General features: G+C 36.4%; 1 protein-coding gene across 5 annotated transcripts in view; it reads right to left on the reverse strand.

Annotated features, from left to right (window-relative positions):
• Window positions 1-19,402: 19,402 nt before the first annotated feature.
• The window catches only part of LOC121975077 (importin-9), a 62,403-nt gene continuing 58,688 nt past the window's right edge, over window positions 19,403-23,117 (reverse strand). For 2 of the 5 annotated variants that reach the window (XM_042526456.1, XM_042526455.1), the window contains exons 25-33: window positions 22,486-22,675; window positions 21,342-21,456; window positions 20,595-20,707; window positions 20,449-20,526; window positions 20,175-20,240; window positions 19,970-20,101; window positions 19,823-19,882; window positions 19,675-19,755; window positions 19,403-19,589 (exon numbers count right to left, since the gene is read on the reverse strand). In XM_042526456.1, the coding sequence (XP_042382390.1) occupies window positions 19,539-19,589; window positions 19,675-19,755; window positions 19,823-19,882; window positions 19,970-20,101; window positions 20,175-20,240; window positions 20,449-20,526; window positions 20,595-20,707; window positions 21,342-21,456; window positions 22,486-22,675 (886 nt within the window). In that variant the 3' untranslated portion in view covers window positions 19,403-19,538. Of the gene's footprint in view, window positions 19,590-19,674; window positions 19,759-19,822; window positions 19,883-19,969; window positions 20,102-20,173; window positions 20,241-20,448; window positions 20,527-20,594; window positions 20,708-21,341; window positions 21,457-22,485; window positions 22,676-23,117 lie in introns of those variants that run through there. The other 3 variants (XM_042526454.1, XM_042526453.1, XR_006110230.1) reach the window with 2 other exon arrangements.

Here is a 23,117-nt window from a genome sequence, read left to right on the forward strand (position 1 = left end):
CTCGGCTGAGTCAAAGGGGTGCACGGCCGTGTGAATCCACACGACATTGTCATTTTTTCCTGAGGAGGAGAGGTGCATGGCCGTGTGTGGCACATAGTCGTGCAACCTTTCCCAGAGGCTAAGCCTTGCATGGTCGTGTGTGGCACACGACCGTGCGACTTTTTCAGAGACTAAACTTTGCATGGCCGTGTGTGGCACACGGCCGTGCAACCTTGGCCGAGAGGGAGAGGGTTGGGCCAGTGTGACTCCACACGGTCGTGTCACGGCCGTGTGGGGGTCACACCCTGCACCCAAAAAGGAGTGGTTCTCCCCCTTTGTACTCCTTCTTGACTTATCATTTTATCCTACAACCTTATGGAGAACATTTGACACTTCAACTACTACCAAACCGTAAATTCATTGTACACCATTTTTAACAGTACTTTTATACTAAGCGGAGATAAAAACATATGTCCATCTGCGACAAAATCTAACATGGTCAGATACTAGCAAATTCTAGGATCGCTTCCCATTGTTCCGTCACCCATACCATCAAACATTGCTCCTGCTATCCCTTCTTACTCCAGCTTTCCCTTACCTTTATCTACAGTATAAGGAAATGCAAACTATAAGCAAAGGCTTAGTAAGTACCATCTACTCACAAAACTACGCATTAAAGAGAGCATGCCCTTTTTATTGTAAAACTGTTTGAGAAGAAAACAACAAACATGCACTCGAGTATAGTTCACACTAAAACATATGCTTTGTAAATATGCACATGATATGTATTTTTAAACAGTTTTAGAAATGCTAAACACCAACTTAAACCTTGCTAGTAATGTAACGAAACAGAAATCCTGGCATATCATAGAGTTCACCAACACTATACTTTATAACTCAAGTTCTCCACTTAATGATGGTTTCACTTCAACAAACCAATGCACTTTGAAAACTTTATCATACATATTAGTGGACATAATAATCAACTTTCTTGGGTCCGACAATGTACCATTTGCGCGCATCCTTAATAAAATCTGAGGTAGATAATCCCGAACCTATTAAGGTACTACTAGGCGAACTTATGCCTAGGGGCAATCTAGGAGCCTATCCCATTAACCTTGTGTCTAGTATATGTCATTTTAAAGTAAAATACTTTCTTCTACTCAGTATTTTCTTATAATTGCACTTGTTTTCATTTCGACAAACACCTTATGTGCACTTAATCCACCACACATATTGGGAAGCATCTTAGGGCACTTGATTTTTGCTTCTTAGTCCCAAAAACTTAATGGGAAGCAAATTAAAGTACTCACATGCTCTTAATCCCAAAACTTAGAGGGACATCTTTACATATCATGCATTATATCTTCTTTAACATGCACTTTAACATGAAATTTCTTAATCATGCATACAACCATACAAACATACCACAAATAGGTTCCTTCATGCATAATCGAAACAACTTATACTGCAAGTGAGGAGTACTTACATTCTTTCGCTAGATCTTACTCTTATAGGGTGTAAGAAAAGCAACACTTTCTTTTGTATGCCTTGATCTCCAAACCACCCACCTCGTACGTACGAATCCTGATGAAAACTCCCCTCTAGATTCTCTTCTTGAAGAACCTAGAACCTTGGAACCCTAGAGTTATTGGCCAAAACTACAAGAGAAGAAGAGGAAAGGAGTTTCGGCTAGGTATGGGAGAAGGAAAAATGAAGAGATTTAGGTTTTGATCTCATCCCTCACCTTTTATACTAAGTGGAAGTTGAAGCATCTCTTCTCCCAAAATCTGCTTATAGGGAATTGTTTCCTATTGCTAGTGTGATGCTTTACCACCACCCTAATGGAAACTCTAACCAATCATATATAAGAGGTCTTGGGTTCAATCCTGCCCAAGGCCATTTTTAAATTTATTTTTATTTTGTTTTTCTCTTCTTCTAGTTCTTTTTGCCTCTTTGAATAGAGAAAATTTATAGGTGTTACATCTTTTACCTCACAGGGCCTTGCCAGGTCTAGACACAACCATGTCTACTTCACAGAGCCATGTCAGGGCCATAGACGTCCATGTCTTCTTTATAGGGCCATGTCAGGGCCATATATGGCCATGTCTACCTCACATGGCCAAGATAAATGGCTATGTGACCTCCAAGGGGTAGGTCATACACGTCTGTGCCTCTCTTCCTAGCAATCCACACGGTCATGTCATGCCTAGAGGTATGACCATGCCCCCTCTGAGCAACAGGTCACACGATCGTGTCCCCTCCGAGCAGTAGGTCACACAACCCAACCATGCCTCATTTTCTCAGCCAGGCACATGACCTGACCATGTCACTTGTTACGCTATCTGCATGGGCTGGCTGTGCCAAGAGGCACGGCCATGCACACTAGGGCGAGGGCCACATGGCCCGGACCCTATAAAAGGGGGTTTTCTCCCCTTTTCTCATCATCTTTTGTTTAGGGCTCCACCCCCTTCCTAGAGAAAGGGTTTTCTCCTCTAGGTGAAATCCTAGAACATCCATTTTCATCAATCTGCATCATCGATCCACCTTCGAAGGAAGGAAGCATCCCGAAGACACCGATAAACTCTGTGATAAGCATTTCTCCTCCTCTATCTTCCATTTGGAGTTGTAAGAATGTTTTATTTTGTGTTCTTGGTGTGTTATTCCTTTACAATGGAGTAGATCTTCCTTTTAGAACTAGAGAGTAGTTGTGATGCGAATTGATGTAAAACTTTTGGATATGCCCGTCTTTTAATTCTATAATATGTTTGTGCTTAGTTCTTATTCAATTGAATGCATGTGTGAATCCTTATTACTAACACTTGTTGTTTAATTGGATGGATGTATGGATTAGTCATTGTGTATTAGGAATACTCGAGATTGTATGACTAGGGGTCCCTTAGTGATAGAGGGTAACCATTAAACTGGATATCTCGAGCATTCCCTCGAAATGGAGGCTAAATCCATACAAGGGAGACTCTAAGTAGTGCTTAATGAGTTTTCCCCAATCCAATACTAGGAGGTGATAGAGTAATTTAGATCGTATGACTGGGAGTCCTTTGGTGACAACGGGTAACCACTAAATTGGACCTTCTATGTTGCCCTTTTTACTTAGTAGCATCAAATGTCAATGGGGAGAGCACTTTAGTGATACTGTCATGGGGTTGCATCGGTATTCATTTAGGTTCCCTACGAGTCATAGACATAGAGGAATTGAGATTGAAAATCCATATTACATTAAAGAGTATCACAATGAAATCGAAATCCTTGAACTACCTTCCCCAAGCCAACTCTTCTCTCTCTCAAATCCTTTTCTCAAATTTTCTCTCTTCTCTCTCTTCTCTTGATCTCTTACGTTCGTGACTCCAATCAATATTTGATTGTCTAGATAATTCACCATGCGAACTCAACTAGTGCTTAGTCAATAGTTCTTGAGAATCAATATTTTTATTACTTAACGACTATTCCGTACACTTGCGAACGATCAATGAGTTTTTGATGTCATTGTCGGAGATTTTTTTATTAACATTAGTTAATTAACATTTGAGTTACTCTAGATATTTTTTTTCTTTTTGTATTTTTCTTTCTCTTGTTTTTAATTTTGCATTTTTGTTTTTGTTTACTTCTACATATCCATCCCATTTTAATTATTATCTTTTAGATGGATATTCCTTCCTTGAATAAAATGATGTATGCTTCAATTCAAAGGACCCTACAAATGATTGTTGTGAATGCTACTAAAGTCTATTGTCATCGTTGTGGTATAATAGGTCATCTGAACAAGAGTTGTCCATTACAGTTTAACTATTCACTAAGATAATGGGGTTACCTTTCTACTTACAATCAGTGTCCTGATCAACATTATGAAGCTTGTAAGGAGACAGGTCATACAATCAAGAATTGCATTAAGCTACACAAGTGAGAAACATTAATAGAGGAGCTCAACAGAAAGCTCGATGTAATGACCTCAGCACACTCTCACATATGTAGCCCTAGTTGGAGGAGTGATGTAGAACATATTGCTTGTCACGTGGTACGTCAAATTAATAAATTTTGAAAACCCATATTAAACCAAGAAAAGAGATGTAGCATAGGTCCCAAGTCATATTTTTTTTTCCAAGTTAACTAGCCAATGTGTGAATGATTAAGTTGTGATATTCCTTTTTGAGGATTTCTAATGAAATGAAGATTTGGTTACTGCTAGATTAGAATTGAAATGGCAAGTTAACCAAACCGAGTGCAATGTGATAAAACGTATTCTACTATAGAAATTAAATCTAAACAACAAGTAACTAAATGACATAAGACCAACTAAAAGTAAACGAATCTAACAGCAAGCTAACCTAACAAATGGATTAAATCTAAGCAAAGAAAAAACTAGCATCTTAATTAAAACTGCACTAAATGGCACTTGTCGAAATAAAACTAAACCACTTGAAGCTTAACTGAACCAAGTGAAACAATTCAAAGGAAACTTAACTTCAGAGCAAACTAATCGATTAGAAGTGCAGAAATCATGAATTGAATGCAACTAAACTCTTGACACTGGTTTTGGATTAAGCACCATTGGAAACTGTGAACAGGACTTTGAAGTGAGAACTTAAAACTCAACTACAGAACAACACGAACTCAGTTCAACATCTATATGAAGAAATAATGTGTGTAACATTAGAATCCCTAATCTAGAAAGGAAAACCAAAAGAACAGAATTTAAAATTCCATCTACTCTAAAGTGCATAATTAGATTTGGGTTTTGTTCACATGAGAGCACAAGATCTAACAATATAATCTAAGATCTAGATAACGTGATGGAGTCAAAGAAAGAGAGCAACAAGCTAACGATATATGGATCATAGTCAACCTACTCTAGATGTTAATGATGATCCATTATGCATCAATGGAGGCCCAATTACAAGGGCTAAGGCTAGAAAGATGAAGAAAGCACTTAATGTACTAATTGAATATGTGAAGGCCAAAGCTACCATTGAAGAAGGTTTGACCAAGAGCAAGTCATTAGGCATAGTCAACCTAATTCAAGCCTTAGATGAGCTTAATTAGCACTTAAGTTTCATGTGTATGTAGTAGGGATATGTAGGCTTAATTTAGACTCAATTTCTACTTTTATTTGGGTTGTAATAAAGCCATAAACTTAAAATGGCTAAGTAGTCTACATAGGCCTTTACTAAATGAGTTTTCTTTTGGCCTTTTAGCGTTTTTTGGTCACCTTATAGCTATAAATAAAGGGGGTGACGACCACACATGAATCTTTGACATATTTTCCAATCTAAAGCACGGTGAGGCTCTCACTTGTTGGCTCTTCATTGAATTAGAACTTATCAAGACATTTCTTTGTGGCGTTCGAAAACTTATCAACCTCCATCCCAAGGTTGTGGCGTCTACCATCTTCTATACCAAGGTTCATACTTTCCTAAGCATTGAGTCGAGGTTCTTTTCATCAATCTTATCGATTTAGTTCTTTCTTTCTTTCTTCTTCCATTCGTTGTGGGTTCTTGAGATATCTTTCTCATTGGATTCACATCATTTGGTATCAGAGTTTTGATTTTTCTAAATCGATTTCATTATCCTTTTTCTTTTGTGTTTGAATCTTTGTTTATTTTATTCAACATTATCTACTTATCATTATCATCTCAATGTTAGTGAGTTTTTAGTCATCTTGTTGCTATAAAAAAAAAAGAGAGAGACCGAAATTCAAAAAAAAAAAAAAATTCAACAAAAAAAGGTCGAAATTTTTAAAAAAAAGGGGAAAAATTATTTTCGGCAAAAAAAAGAGGCCGAAATTCAAAAAAAAAAAGAAAAAAAATTTCAGAAAAAAGGCCAAAAATTTAAAAAAAGGAAAGAAAAAAAAGAATGTGGGTGTAGAGAATTATTATTTCTATACTTGTATTTTTCAATTATGCATTTCTTTTAAAGTCTTTCCTAGTATACTTGCATTTTTTAATTTCGTATTTTCTTTAAAGTCTTGCCTAGTATACTCCGCATCTCCTTAAAGTCTTGCCTAGTATACTTGCGTTTTCCAATTCCGTATCTTTTTTTAAAGTCTTGCTTAGTATACTCTGCATCTCTTTTAAAGTCTTGCCTAGTATAATTGTGTTTTCCAATTCCGTATTTTCTTTAAAGTCTTGCCTAGTATACTCCATATCTCCTTTAAAATCTTGCCTAGTATACTTGTGTTTTCCAATTCCGTATTTTTTTAAAGTCTTGCCTAGTATACTCCACATCTCCTTTAAAGTCTTGCCTAGTATACTTGCATTTTCCAATTCTGTATTTTCCTTTTAAGTTCTGCCAAGACTTAATTTTGGCAAATTTCCTTTCAGTCCTTAATATACAATTCTGCAACTTGTATTTTTATATCAATTCCTATCTTTTATCCTAATACCCTTGGGAGTTTAAATTAGTCAACGAACGCTTATAGAGAAAATTGCCACCATTCTAAGTTCTTTAAAGAGCTAACATTAGTGAGTTGAATGATTGAGTGTCAACAGATTGCATTAATGGCGACAAGTGGAGAGGAAGCAAGACCGAGAGAAACATTTGAACAACGAGCCTTGAGACAACACTTGGAACACATAGAAATCAGATTCAATCAAATCCTCGACAGAATAGAGAGACAAGATGCTGTAATTTCAGGATTGCAAAATAGCCAAGTGGGTAGAGTTCCTACACGAAATTCAAGACAATATAACCGTGATGACAACAATGATGATGATGATGATGACGTATCTGAGAACATTGATGATAGAGTTTCTAGTGGCAGATTTGGTCATGCTAGAATTGGTGGGAGAAGAGAAAGAATGAATGATTATGTTGATAGAAACTTGAGAAATATCAAGATGAAGATTCCTTCATTTCAAGGCAAAAGCGATCCAGACGTATATTTGGAGTGGGAAAATAAAGTTGAATTAGTGTTTGATTGTCACAACTACTCTGAAGAGAAGAAGGTAAAACTAACTGTTGTTGAATATATTGATTATGCTATTATTTGGTGGGATCTAATTATTCTAAGCAGGAGAAGAAACAACGAGAGACCCGTTGGCACTTGGGAAGAGATGAAATCTATTATGAGAAAGAGGTTCGTGCCATCACATTACTATTGAGATTTGTACCAACGACTATAAAGTCTAACCCAAGGATCCTAGTGAACCTTGGGTTGATATTTCCATAGAGTTTGTTGTAGGACTACCAAGGTCTAAATGAGGTATGGATTCCATTTTTGTCGTTGTGGACAGATTTTCTAAAATGGCTCATTTTATTCCTTGTAAGAAAACAGATGATGCTAACTATATTGCGGATCTATTTTTTAGGGAGCTTGTCCGGCTTCATAGAGTACCGAGGAGCATAGTTTCATATCGTGATGCAAAGTTCCTAAACTACTTTTGGAAGACACTATGGGTAAAATTGGGAACAAAGCTTTTGTTTTCTACAACTTGTCATCCACAAACAGATGGACAAACTGAGATAGTAAATCAAACTTTATCTACTTTATTGAGAGCTATCATTCAAAAGAATTTAAAAGGTTGGGAAGATTATTTACCACATGTTGAATTTGCTTATAATAGATCTGTGCATTCTACTACTAATTTTTTACCTTTTGAAGTGGTATATGGGTTCAACCCTTTAATGCCTTTAGATTTATCACCTTTGTCTGTCTCTGAGTGTGCCAGTTTAGATGGTACCAGAAAAGCTGAGTTTGTGAGGCAACTACATGAAAAAGTTCGATTGCAAATTGAAAAGAGAACTGAACAATATGCTACGCAAGCCAACAGGGGGCGAAAGAAAGTGATCTTTGAACCCGGAGATTGGGTTTGGGTTCATATGAGGAAGGAAAGATTCCCTACTAAATGTCGTACTAAGTTGCATCCATGAGGAGATGGTCCATTTCAAGTCATTGCTAGAATCAATGATAATGCATACAAGCTTGACTTACCAGGTGAGTATAATGTGAGTGCTACATTTAATGTTTCTGATCTTTCTCCCTTTGATATAGGTGATCAAGATTCGAGAGCGAATCCTTTTGGGGAAAGGGGGAATGATGGAGTCAAAGAAAGAGAGCAAGCTGACGATATGGATCATGGTCAACCCACTCTAGATGTTAATGATGATCCATTATGCATCAATGGAGGCCCAATTACAAGGGCTAAGGCTAGAAAGAAGAAGGAATCACTTAATATACTAATTGAAGATGTGAAGGCCAAAGATACCATTGAAGAATGTTTGACCAAGAGCAAGTCATTCGGCATAGTCAACTTAATTCAAGCCTTAGATGAGCTTAATTAGTACTTAAGTCTCATGTCTATGTAGTAGGGATATGTAGGCTTAATTTAGACTTAATTTCTACTTTTATTTAGGTTGTAATAAAATCATAAGCTTAAAATGGCTAAGTGGTCTACATAGACCTTTACTAAATGAGCTTTCTTTTAGTCTTTTAGGATTTTTTGGTCACCTTATAGCTATAAATAAAGGGGGTGACAGCCACACATGTATCTTTAACATATTTTTCAATCTAAAGCACAGTGAGGCTCTCACTTGTTGGTTCTTCATTGAATTAGAACTTATCAAGACATTTCCTTGTGGTGTTCGAAGACTTATCAATCTCCATCCCAAGGTTGTGGTGTCTACCATCTTCCATACCAAGGTTCATGTTTTCCTAAGCATTGGGTCGAGGTTCTTTTCATCAATCTTATCGATTTAGTTCTTTCTTTCTTCTTCCATTCGTTGTGGGTTCTTGAGATATCTTTCTCATTGGATTCATATCATTACGAAACATCCACAAACTCAAATCACAAATATGATCCCATCTCTATGTCGCAATGCAAAGAAGCTCTTGGAAACTCCCTTTGAGCAATCACAGGTCAGATTAAAATTCTTGGCTAGGAATTTAGATGTGCGCAACTAGTGGAAACCTCCCTACAAGCTCGCGATCACATTGAAAGCTCACCGCTCGAAGAACAGAGGAAGAAGAATTGATCACGATCGCCAATCGATTATGAAGTCGCGAGCAAATTGGAAGATGGATTGGAAGAAAAAACTCCGAGAAAACTCCTTTGAACCATCTGTTGATTGGTAGAGCCTTCAGATCGGGAAACCTCCCTCGATCTGAGCTCGTCTGTGGTGTGCGATGCGCAGGAATCGCAGACAGGAGAACCTCCCTCTGTCATGGCTTGTTCCTCGGACGATGATTGCCGGTCACTCAAAATATCATCTGCGATGATAGGACTTGATCGCTGATCTGGATGTGGATGGTGCTTGCATCCCGTGCGCTGGAGAAGACGATGGTGACACGGTGAACAGTAGCACAAGCCACTGGTCACCGTGCCGAAGTTGGGTTTTTGAATTCTGCCTAAATTGGTTCAATGGGTTTGTCTGGTTCAGATTCAACATTACTTGGCTCGAGTCAAATCCAAATCCAAACTAACCAATTTGAATATATCCAAGTATAACCAATGTGTCCAAAATATTCACCTGCACCCAAGAGTAAAATATATTAAGCACAAATCATGAATTAAAAGTAACGAATTAGATTAACTCAAGATATGTCTTACTTAGCAAAAACTAACTCACAAATCAATTCCTCAATCAAAATAAGCTCCAAAACCAAACAATTCCAATTAAAATATAGTACCACCTAAGCACATCATCAAAATCCCCCATACTTATTATTGCATGTCTCATGCAAGTCAAGAAAACTAAAGATCCTACTTTAATGGTACCCCCTAAACACATTCATAAACATGATTAAAAAATAGAGAAGGTAACCATCTAAAATTGTCAAATTCAAAACCCAAGCATTCATGGACATCAAATTTAATTTTCGGCTAACATAATAACTTGCATCCATCATGAATAGTTTGAAAATAACATCTCACACACTCACACGAATGAAACTTTTGGGTGGCACTCATCTTACATCCACAATATGATTAATAGTAAAGGTCTCTCGAACTACTCATGGCTAAGCACTACCGTATGCTTGCTTCTCGTCTATTCTTCACCATCATCACAGATACTAAGATTCATAATTATGAAGGTTCATTTGAATGGCAATGGAAACAAAAATCAAATGAAATTGAAAGAGTTAATGTTAGAAAGGCAATAAGGAAAGCAAAGTCTCATTTAAAGTTGGAAGACATGGAACTAGAATGCAATGATGATAACTTTCAGTCTTGGCACTTAATTTGCTCCTCAGTAGATAGATTTCAGCTTCCTCGAGTCTATGCATTTAAGACTTCAAATTTTGCTTAACAAAGTAGAGAGACTTCATCAATACCCCTTGTTAAAACCAGATATTTGAATATGCTCATTGTTTCAAAAGCAGTAAATTGTTCCTCAAAATCTGTCAAACTTGCAGTTTCAATTTTGAACTCTGTACCTAAATTTCCAGATACAATTTTATAGCTATTTATATAAAATTTTCCAGTAATTTGAGTTTAATAAGATGGTTCATATGATATTGAATCCCAAGTACTTTGAATTTTAATTTATCTCAACTCAGAAATAGCAACAAAACTTAGCTAAAATCTATCTTCTTGAAATCATAATCCAGTCCCTAATTTTTAGCTTACTTTTAATCAATTACATTCTCCATTCTGTAACTTTTCTTTTGTCTTTAATCCTCATCAAGTCCTAACCATATTCAGTTTGAATTCAAACTTCAATTACAACAATTCAGACATCTACTCTAACTGCAAAATATCATCTTCAATTCAATCTTCAAATCCCAGTTTTCACTTTGTACCACTGTTTGTATCAAACTCTTAATCTATATATCAGTTATACTATGTAAGTGCAAGATCTTATTTATCAATACTCAATAATTAGTTTTGTTATTAGATTCCTCTAATATTTCTGAAATCAGTGAACTTTTCTTCATTTACAGTTTGTAGCTATGTCTTGAACAACTTCCAATTCATCAACATTCTTTTCACTCTTTTGTAATTCCTACATCAGCAACCATAAGATAACATACAATAGCTTCTAATCAAATTCATATCCAGCAATTTGAAAGTACAAATCAATACCATCCAAATTATAAAAGACATTGGCAATAAATGTTGTCACTGATTTAGGGGATGCTACTAGGATTTTGGTACATACATGATACAACTCCAACACTGAATTCTGTTTTCTCTTTTAACCTCACTGTTTTGAATATCAAACACTACCCTTTTCTTCCCTCTTTTCAGATTAAATGATGTCATTTCAATTGCTTCATTAGTGGAATGATGCTCACAAATTGAATTTCAATTTCTAATCCATTTTGATAAGATTCCAGTAGCTATAAAAACCCACTGTCACAATTCTGTTTCTGAACTCCTTGTATAGTTTCAGTAATTTCTAGCTCTCAGTTCAGATATCAAGTGTGTAGAAGTCATGGAGATGAAAGAATACTATTTGTTTATGCAATTTTCAAAGCTCTACTTGATCTTCCTTCTAGTTTTGTTGCTGCTCTCGAATTTTGATATATCTTTCCAACTTTCCAGCAATGATCAAATTCCCTGTTCCTACATTTCTTTAATGTACAATTTCATCTCTGCAATTCTAGCTTCTGCAATGCTAATCAAGGTAATTGTTCAGTTTCCTAAATCATTTTAATTCTTTACTTGCATTTCATTACTGCACAACAACAATGCCTTAGTTCCTGCACCTCTTAATACCTTGCATTTCTGTTCAATTTTTTTTTTGCTTTCCATTTTTTTTCAATCTAGAAAGCTAAGGCACAGAGCTAATATCATCAATACCATCAAATTCCAACATTTCAAAACTTTCTTCAACAAACATCTTCAAATAGCTTGAAAGTATCACCATACTAGCACTTTTCCAAATTCAACACTATTAAAACTTGCTCTATACATGAATAACCTCAAAGAATGATAAGGCTTAGCATACAATCAATCTAATGAACCATCCATCCTTCCCCGTACAGAAAAGAACTGTGCAACTTCATAGCATCTACACTAAATTCCAATACACTCTCTTGAGTTCTAATATGAAACATCCACAATTCCGGCACACCTCCCCCACACTTAAATCTTGGTCCATCTCGGCCAAAAGAAAATTATCATCATAGCATTCAAAGTAACCACATCCAAAAATAGCATGAGAGAAACAAGGTGATATAATGATCAAAGAAAAGAAAAATTACAAGAACATGTGGGCAAGATGTAAAAAATGAACAACTTTAATAAAAAATGAATCACTCACTGAATAATAGTTTTGAAAGACTTGAATAATCACACAATAAGGCTCAAAACTCACTAGGTAGAAAAAGAAAATATCATCCAAACAATCATTCTAGTGTCCATCATCAAGTAGTAGCCTAAAGAAAATAATGAGGCCAATAATAACAATGAGCCTAAAACTTAACAATAAAAAATAGCTAACATCCTCCATTTCTAACATATCATAGAAAGATGCTAAGGGGGGTACCATTTTCTTATTCCGAAAATCAAAACCAAATGCAATAAAGAAACTCCCTTAGTAAAGAATTTATTCTTCTAAACCAAAATCAATATATGCAAACAAAGGATTTTATTGAAACAACTAGACAAAAGAAAGACTAAGCTGGAACAAACTCCCCTTTAATTGGGTAGATAGCACCAATAGTGCTCATCCTTTGCATCACCTCTCCATTGCCACTCTCATGGAATAATTTGAGTCTATGCCCATTAACTTTGAAAATCCAATTGGTGGACTCCTCCCTAACCTTAATAGCTCCATAAGAAAAAATATTAGTTACAACATATGGTCCTTCCCAACGAGATCTCAATGTACCTTTAATCAACTTGAGCCATGACCTATACAAAAGCACTTTGTCACCAATATTAAATTCCTTACTTACAATGCGCTTGTCATGAAAATTCTTAGTCTTTTCTTTGTAGATCCGTGAGTTCTCGAATGCCTCTAGCCTAATTTCCTCAAGCTCTTGGAGTTGCAATTTCCTCAAGCTCTTGGAGTTGCAATTTCCTCTCTTCTCCTGCTAGGCTAGCATCAAAATTACAAGCTTTAATTGCCCAATAAGCTCTATGTTCAATCTCCACTGGAAGATGGCAAGCTTTTCCATACACAATTCTATATGGAGACATCCCTATAGGAGTCTTGAAAGCAGTTCTGTAAGCCTAAAGTGCATCATCTAATCTCTTGCTCCAATCTTTCCTGTCAGGTCTCACAGTTTTCTCAAGAATTACCTTTACTTCTCTGTTAGATACCTTAGCTTGCCCATTTTTTTGGGGATGATAAGGAGTAGAAACTCTATATGAAACCCCATATTTGCTCAACATAGCTTTCAATGTGTCTGTTGCAAAAATACGTCCCTTGATCACTAATGATGGCCCTTGGTATTCTAAACCTGCAGAAAATATGTGACTTGACAAAACTAACAACAACTAAAGAATCGTCAGTCCTTATGGGGATGACCTCCACCCATTTGGAAACATAATCAACTGCTAATAATATATATAAAAATCCAAAAGAGATGGGAAATGGACCCATAAAGTCAATACCCCACACATCAAAAATTTCACAAAATAACATGTAATGTTGAGATATTTTATTCCTAGGTCCTATGTTTCCAGCTCTTTGACACCTATCACATGATCTACAAAAAACATAAGCATCACGAAAAAGGATAGGCCAATACAATTCACACTCTAAAACTTTCCTAGCAGTCCTCTGTGGTCTAAAATGTCCCTCACACTCAGATGAATGACAAAATGAAAGTATAGACTGAAACTTAAAATTAGGTATGCATCTCCTAATGATCTAATCACTACAAAATTTTTATAGATAAGGATCATCCCACACATAATATTTTGCATCACTTTTAAATTATTTTTTTTTGAGTTTTTGAAAATTGTGCAAGAAAAACATGGGCTACTAAAAAGTTAACCAGATCCGCATACCATGGTGACTCACCATGCATTTGAAAAAGTTGCTCATCCCTGAAATCATCATCAATGGTCGTGTGATCACCGTATCCCTCAATTCTACTCAAGTGATCTGTAACCAAGTTCTCCTTCCCACTTCTATCACGTATCTCCAAATCGAACTCCTGAAGAAGAAGCATCCATCTAATCAATCTTGGCTTAGCATCTAGCTTCTTGAGGAGAAACTTTAAGGCTGCATGATCAAAAAATACAACCACATGAGAACAAAGTAAATATGATCTAAATTTATCTAAAGCAAAAATAATAGCAAGAAGCTCTTTTTCTGTTGTGGTGTAATTGCTTGAGTTGAATCCAAGGTCTTTGAAGCATAGCAGATCACATGTGGTGCTCCATCTACTCTTTGTGCAAGCACTACTCCTATAGCAAAATTTGAAGCATCACACATAAGCTCAAAAGGTAAAGTCTAATCTGGTGGCTTGATGATAGGTGCAGAAATCAAAGCCTCTTTTAATCTCTGAAAGGCTTCTTTGCACTTCTGAATTTCACATCTTTCTGAAGTAACTGAGACAATGGAAGAGCAATCTGACCGAAGTCTCTAATAAATCTCCTGTAGAATCCTGCATGGCCAAGGAAAGCTCGAATATCCCGCATGCATGCGAGGTAAGATAAAGAAGATATAGCACTAACTTTAGCAGGATCTACCTCAATACCTCTCCTAGAGACTATATGACCTAAAACAATTCCATGCTCAACCATAAAATGACACTTTTCAAAATTAAGTACTAAGTCTGTCTTAATGCATCTATCTAAAATCCTAGACAAATTTCCCAGACATGCATCAAATGATGAACCATATACAGAAAAATCATCCATAAAAACTTCCATGCAATGCTCTAATAAATCTCCAAAAATGCTTGCCATACATCGCTGAAAGGTTCTTGGAGCATTGCAAAGTCCAAATGGCATGCATCTGTAAGCGAATGTACCGAAAGGACAAGTAAATGTGGTCTTCTCTTGATTCTCTGGGTCGATGTAAATCTGAAAATGTCCTGTATATCCATCAAGGAAGCAATAATGTGATTTACCTGCCATCCTCTCTAACATCTGGTCAATAAAAGGCAAAAGATAGTGGTCCTTCCTGTTTACTTGGTTCAGCTTCCTGTAGTCCACACAAACTCTCCAAGAATTTTTCACTCTGGTGGGCACCAACTCATTCTCTTCATTAGCTACCACTGTCACTCTAGATTTTTTGGGAACCACATGGATAGGACTTACCCACTTACAGTCAGAAATAGGGTAGATGATACTTGCTTGTAAAAGTCTAGTTACCTCTTTCTTGACTACTTCAAGGATCAATGGGTTAAGTCTCCTCTAGGCTCTCTCACTAGTTTCACATCCTCCTCTAAATAAATCCTATGCATACAATAGAAGGACTGATACCAGGAATATCTGTCAGTGTCCATCCAATGGCTCTCCTGTACTGCCTCAGAATTTCTAATAATCTACTCTCCTGCTCTGGCTCTAAATCCTGGCTATAATGATAGGTAGATGCTGATTCTCCTTCAAATAAGCATACTTCAAGTGTTTTGGCAATTGCTTCAACTCATACTGTGACTGATTAATAGATGGTGATCCTAGGGGTAATGCTGCCGGTGAACAATCCCCTACACATAATTCTTCTTTTCTGAGCGATCCTAGGGGTAATGCTGCCGGTGAACAATCCCCTACACATAATTCTTCTTTTCTGAGCGATCCTAGGGGTATTGCGATGTGAATCTAAAGAGAAAGATATCTCAAGATCCCACAACGAATGGAAGAAGAAAGAAAGAAAGAACTAAATCAATAAGATTGATGAAAAGAACCTCAACCCAATGCTTAGGAAAGCATGAACCTTGGTATAGAAGAAGGTAGGCGTCACAACCTTGGGATGGAGGTTGATAAGTCTTCGAATGCCACAAGGAAATGCCTTGATAAGTTCTAATTCAAAGAAGAACCAACAAGTGAGAGGCTCATCGTGCTTTAGATTTAAAAATATGTCAAAGATACATGTGTGACCGTCACCCCCTTTATTTATAGTTATAAGGTGACCAAAAAACGCTAAAAGGCCAAAAGAAAGCCCATTTAGTAAAGGCATATGTAGACTACTTAGCCATTTTAAGCTTATGACTTTATTACAACCCAAATAAAAGTATAAATTGAGTCTAAATTAAGCCTACATATCCCTACTACATAGACATGAGACTTAAGTGCTAATTAAGTTCATCTAAGGCTTGAATTAGGTTGACTATGCCGAATGACTTGCTCTTGGTCAAACCTTCTTCAATGGTAGCTTTGGCCTTCATATCTTCAATTAGTACATTAAGTGCTTCCTTCATCTTTCTAGCCTTAGCCCTTGTAATTGGGCCTCCATTGATGCATAATGGAACATCATTAACATCTAGAGTGGGTTGACCATGATCCATATCGTTAGCTTGTTACTCTATTTCTTTGACTCCATCACCCTGGAAAGGAGGTATGGGTCGTGTCAAAAGACAGCCTCAGTGTTGTCCTGCTAGAGCGAGACATGGTCGTACCTTAGGGCACAACCATGCTATGTGTCTATCTGGGCAAGTTGTGGCTAACTCTTATGAGACACGACCATGTCTCCAAGGACAGTCATGTCAGTTGGTACATGGTCATGCCAAGACAAGAACGGCCATGTTTTACCGTTCTTCTTCTAAAGTTGCTTCGATGTGTATTTTTGCTTCGTTTTCACTCCAAAAACATGTCCCATCAATGAAAACAATCAAAAAGCAATTTTTCAAATAAACAGAGTAACTAATTGATAAAATGATAAAACAGGGTGTGATGACGTAAATCATGCTTAAGAAATACAAGTGAATGTGCGTCAAATAATACATATAAACAATCTACGCACAGCAAACATGATTCCAACCCCATACCACACGGCAGGCACGACCATGGCGTGTAAGCCACGAGAAGAGGGTGCAGCCATGCCTCTCAGGCACTACCTACCCATGGGATTTCTAGAAAAAGGAGGCACGACCTACCCGTAGAGTGTGCTGGACTAAAGCATAGCCATGTCCCTTAGGCACAACCTCGACGTTGGTTTGGCTGGAGCGAGACACGAGCATGCCTTTGGGCAACGTTGTGTCGTGTATAATTCTAGGCATGCCTGGGAAACACGGCCATGTACCCTGTGAGGCACAACCATGTAAATGAATAAGCATGGTCGTGCCTAGAGAGGCACGACCTTGCCTTGCTTATTTTACTCCAAAGCCGCTCAAATGTTTATTTTTGCTCCAAATTATGTCCTGTAAATAAAAATACATAAAAAGTAGTCTTTTTTGAACAAAAAAAGTAATTATGTTGATATAATGATAAAATAGGGTGCGATAACATAAATCATGCTTATAAAATATAAGTAAATATGCATCAAATAATACATAAAAACATATATAATCTATGCACATTAGATACTATTGACTATAACAAAGCCTAATGGGTTTACCTAAATTCAGCATCACGAAGTAGGGGATAACACCTACAGGACCGTGGAATATCGTGACAAGAACCTCCCTAAGAAAGCAGTCACTTTAGTAAGGCTAAGAGAATGAATAGTATTTAGGATGTCAACAATCATCATGACAAAATCTTGTGTGATCATTTTGGAGATGTTTCTAAAGTGTGTACAAGGCTGAAATCCTATGTAACCTTTTCGAGGATGTTCCCAAAATGAGTAAAAGGTTGAAGTCCTATGTAATTCTAATGGGAATGTTCCCAATCAATTATGTTCCTAAAGTGGTGCACAGTTGGAGTCCCGTGATAAGTTACCAAGCCTTCTCCTCTCGAGATTTGCTCGATCAAGTGAGGCACGCACTTCTTGTGAGGACCATGTGTCTCACCTCTAGGACGGCTCACTTCCGGCACGGTTGATCTCCTAGACGAATATACCGAGGTATATCACAATAAACAAAGATCCAAACATCAATAAACATTACTTGATTGGCTAAAAATGTTTAAAATAATAGCTTGCAAGAATTTGTTTTTTAAAAAGACTAACCTATAATTAAATCACTACCCGAGCTATGGACAAGCACTATATTGTCCAATTGTCACTAGAGAACTATTGGTAATACTGATGTTCCTAAAGGATCCATTTAAAGAGAATCTTATTCTCACCATCACAATTTGATCTAAGTACTTTAATACTTCTCCCTGAAACTTTTCAAAAGTTTTGAACTTGTATCTCATAAGAACACAACGATAATAGAATGACCATAATGTCGGTGAATCACTTCTCACAATCTAGTATCTTTTTTCCTTCTTGAAAGCCTTCTAAAGTAGAGAAACTTTTACACTCCTTGCAAGATTTTGAAAATTGAGCAAAAAGAGTGTAAAAATTAAGAATAGCGGAGCACACAAAGATCTAAGCTAAAGAAATGAATCATAATTCAACTTATCGATAGTGGGTCATAGGTCATTTAATCGTTGTAGTTTATTGATGTTAGATCAATAACTTTCTTCAGTTTTTGAATTTGATCATTAATTAAAAATAACCCTCAAATAATAGGCTGTCGAGCAGGTTCCAAATGGCATAAAAGAGTTGTGTGAGCTGAGCTTGTTTGTCTTAGTTCTCTTATTGTTTGTGTATTTCCACTACATACTAATCGTAATTTATAAAAATATAAAATTATGTACTCCCCCTCCAAAATGAGTCCCACCAAATCATAAAGATAGATTCAAATTAAGGAACTTTAACTCCCACTGCTAATAAACAGTCACCGGTCCCTCTTTATAAATATAAAGCGAATAATCTAATAACAAAAATATGATATAATCAATCCCTTGCCTCATCATTCTATTTGATTCATGGAACATGTATGTGTTTCAATGATATGAAACATCGGAGCCAAATAAACCAAGACTAGCTAGGTGGCTTTAAGCGTAAGGAGCAAAGGAAAGCAATAAAGAGAAAGAAGAGGGGAGACGGTCAAAGATGACGTCTCTTTGTTCCAATAGCATTGGCAGCGGCTGCTGAGCAACAATTGCAAGAGTAAATCAAGGGAGGGATAACAACAGAGAGGGAGCGAAAGAGAACTCGAAATCTCCCTAATTTCTTTCAATACAACTAAACTAAGCATCCCCAATTCAATTTAATTCAACATTCAAAATCTAATTTATTGATTCAAATAAACTAATTTAGTCTAAAATTTTTAAAAACATGATAGCTTAATTAAAAAAAACAATTTTAATACGGTGGGCACTCCTTGCTTGCAAGGCTGGCCTTAACTTACGATGACAATGGATGACGTGGGCTGTAACTAACTAAATATCGAGATCAATTTGAGAAAATTGAAGGCGTATATCTTGAAAGACCGCAAATTGATAATAATCATAACGGAAAGATAGCTTTTCTCTTGAATGAGGTGCAAACAGTTTGACCTTTTGCTGAATTTTCTTTCTGTTAAGACTACTATCAGTTTGGCCTTTCGCTGAATTTTCTGTCATAAGACGGTAAATATCTAGCAATTACTGAGTTCTCTATAGTCACATTCAAAACTGTGTTACAACCACATCCGCCACACTTAAAACACTTTGGCTGGCACCTCTTCCTCAACTAATGAACCAGAACAAATGAATAAATCTCAACTCAAGCTACTTGTTTATAACATTTCCAACTACAGATTTCTGTACATCTGCCAGACTCTGAAGTAAACAAGAAATAGAATAGCATGAGCATTTATAGATAAATTTTATAAATGAAAATTATTGAAATGATGTAGAAATGTACCTGGAAAAGATAATCAAAAAGTGATTGGTCCGTATTATACATGTTGACAAAATAATTTGTCAAAAAATCAGCTAGTTTGATCTGCTAGACATGAAGAATATTGTGAGGACAACAATATTGTACGTCACAAAATTTACTTATAGCCTACCTCATTTAGTGGATCAACTTTAGTAAGTTCGTTATCATATTCATCATCATTATCATCATCCTGCAAATTTAGAAACACACAAGGCAATGTCAGAATTGATATGATAGCAAATACTAAGTAGTCGTTATGGCAATTGTTCATTCTGACATCATCAAATGCCTTCGCCAAGGCATCAAGATGTTCAACTGAGGGATTAACAGATGATGGTACTGCCATTGGATGAAGTATATCTTGCACACCACCATTTTCATCGTTGGAAACTTCGTCCCACTCACTATCCTGAAGCAACCAATTGTTTAGTGAAGATTCCACTGTAACAGATTTGTGGAAGAGAATGAAATCACCTAGTTACCTCATCCTCATCGTCCAAGCCTTGTTCTTGAATTTCAATTAGTGCATCAGATAACAGCGCAAAGATCTGCAGTCATGGAAAAAAAAATAACTCTTTCAGGACTTAAAAAAAATGTCATGAAAGTGAATATTAAATTGCTGAAGCACTCAAATTCCAAATACGTTTTGCAGGTCAATGAAAGAATGGCATCTTAAGAATCTAACTATTTTTAACAGTTTATTGCAATCAGATTAAAGCAAAACCAACTGTTAATATTTTAGAATGTGGCAGATACCTTTGCAGGGAGTGGGATCATGGTCCACATCTCAGGAGCTAATTTAGCTTTCGATCGTGTAGTTATGCCTGCATTAGACTGCATGATCAAAGGGAATGAGTTTCCTAATCACTCAAAGAAAGACAGTTGTAGGAAGAATCCTGAACCTTGACTAGATCTCCTTGGACATTAATTTTAGATAACTCTGCATGCCGTGTTGAGAGTAACAGAGCCAATGCAGATGTAGTTACCTTAATTTGATAGGCTCCTTGAATTTCACCTACAACATGAAATGAATATTTTGACTTGTCAAGTCAAAAAAGCTGTAAGTTGATAGTCGAAAAGTTTTTATGGTTATCCATTGACCTAATATTGGTCCACATAGACTATTGCCTTATCCCTTCTTAAATGAAGAATCCATAATGTTGGTGCAATCTATCCCGGCTTAGTACCCTTAGACTAAGCGATGATGATTGTTGTGTTTTGATATTTGAACAATGTGTTTGGACAAAGTAAGGCCGAAATGTTATATAGGTCAAGAGTGACGGAGTCCTTGACATTAAACAAAGTCCAAAAGAATCGAGGTCAATTAGACATTTACCAAGTGGAAAGTCCACCAAAAGAATTGACACATGGGAAGTCCAACATGTCATATGGAAAGTCCAATAGGTAATTAGCAATTGGAAAGTGCAGTAAGTAGTTGGTAGACAAAAATTCCAATAGGTAGTTGGCATATGGAAAGACCAACAAGGACTTGGCAAAATGAAAATCCAACTGGTATTGGCAGTGGAAGTCCAAGCAGTCAAGATTGAAATTTTAAACCTTGGTTTCTTATATTTCATCTAGTTCATACTACTTCAGTAAGTTTCCTGCAAATGTGTAAGCAGAAAACTGAGTTTAGACATAATACCTACCCTGCAGTTTAGTCCATTCTGGCATCACATAAACCAGTGCATTCTCAAAACCTTTAGCAGGAGTAGAAAGCATTAGATTGATAAACTGATTGACATCTGGGGTACTGCTATGTACCTAAAAACAGTAAAAGAGAGAACATCATATTCATTGAAACAACAAATAATAAACTTAGGATCACAGGACCAGTATCGTAATAAACAGAGGACTACATGGTAGCAGGATTTGGATCCCAAAAGTTCCCAACTGATATTGTTAGCCAATACCAACTTGTTCAACATAGTTAAGGTCTGTTGGATTATGGATTAGGTCTGCCAAGATATTGATGCTGAGTGGATTGGATTATTACGAATGCAATATAGATCTAGGAAGGTCCCATGAAGCATGAGATCTTTTTGAATATCAAAGCATGAATTAACCAATCGCCTAATTAAACTCTTAGATATAAATGGATCAAGGATTGGCTCAAAACAATCAACATTATATAGACTCCATTGCAATCATTTCAACCCAACATCTTACTGTTACATAGGTACGCCCTGCCAATTGCTCCTATAGAGTCCCTAGATTTTCAAGGATTTGAGTTTATTGTATAAAATAAGTCTAAAGGGACTAGGTGTAGTACCAATTTAAATGAGAAAAAATAAATTAAGAAGGTATAACCATGTTCACACAAATAGAGTTTGTAACTATACATGTTGATTAATTTGAGTTAAATGCACAAGGGATAAATAAATAAGAAACAGAAGTTTAAGCAAAATTAAAAGTCATCTAAATGATTTGGTTTGTTATTGTCACTATGTTTTAGCTAATTCCCAAAATCATTCAAATCAAGAAGTGGAAAAATAGCTACTACATAAATTGTACCCAGCGAACAATAAAAAACAAAAGATGCCATATTCTCATCAAATCAAGCCAAATTTTGCAAGTAGCAACTACTCTTTTACATTTACATAACTCTGGCAAAAGGCATAGTTTTCATGCAAAGAGTTTGCTGGTAACAGAAGATGCATATTAGTAACAACTATCTGTAAGTTTTAGTATGATTGTCAAAATGCAAGCAAATAATCAATCAATATACAAAAAGAAAAAAAAACTGGAAATCATAAAGAAGATATATAAAAGTGTTCCAGTAAAATGTATTACCAGTCTAGCAAGAATAAGAATCAAAGAACTTCTCAGCCCAAATACTTCACATGATTGCATTCGACGAACAACAGAAGCAACAAGCTCATGGATGTGCAAAGACATCTGTGATGGCAAGTGTAGGATAAGTTGCAAAATGTAGCTAGCCACAAAAAGTGATCCCGAACTTTCCATATCTGGATCAAGGAGCCTGCGAAGCATTTCTACAAATCCATGAACATGCACATGCTCATAAGGCAACATGTCTTAATAGATCAGAATAAGATGTAAACTACACTGGATGACTTAAGAAATTTAAAATTTAGTGTTATGTTTAAGCCAACAGAAAGACATAACAGAAGAATGGGTATAAGGAATCTGATTAACATCATAATGACAAGGATACATATGGTATAAAAGCTCATTTCATATTGGCCAAACCATTCTAAACCTAGCAAGGAACATGATCAAGAAAGGTGGTACGTCCCATTTCACATTATTGGTGACCGTGTGAAGATGCTCTCTCAAAGGGAAATTGTGGATGAAGATCAGCTGGTGAGCAAGTTTAATGGATCCATTCATTGAACATTTGTCATAGTTGAATGTTTGTTGGCAACCTAACACAACCCCTCCTCCTTTATCCGGAATATGGT

The sequence above is a fragment of the Zingiber officinale genome, chromosome 4B, assembly GCF_018446385.1.
Source record: "Zingiber officinale cultivar Zhangliang chromosome 4B, Zo_v1.1, whole genome shotgun sequence".
Taxonomy (NCBI): domain Eukaryota; kingdom Viridiplantae; phylum Streptophyta; class Magnoliopsida; order Zingiberales; family Zingiberaceae; genus Zingiber; species Zingiber officinale.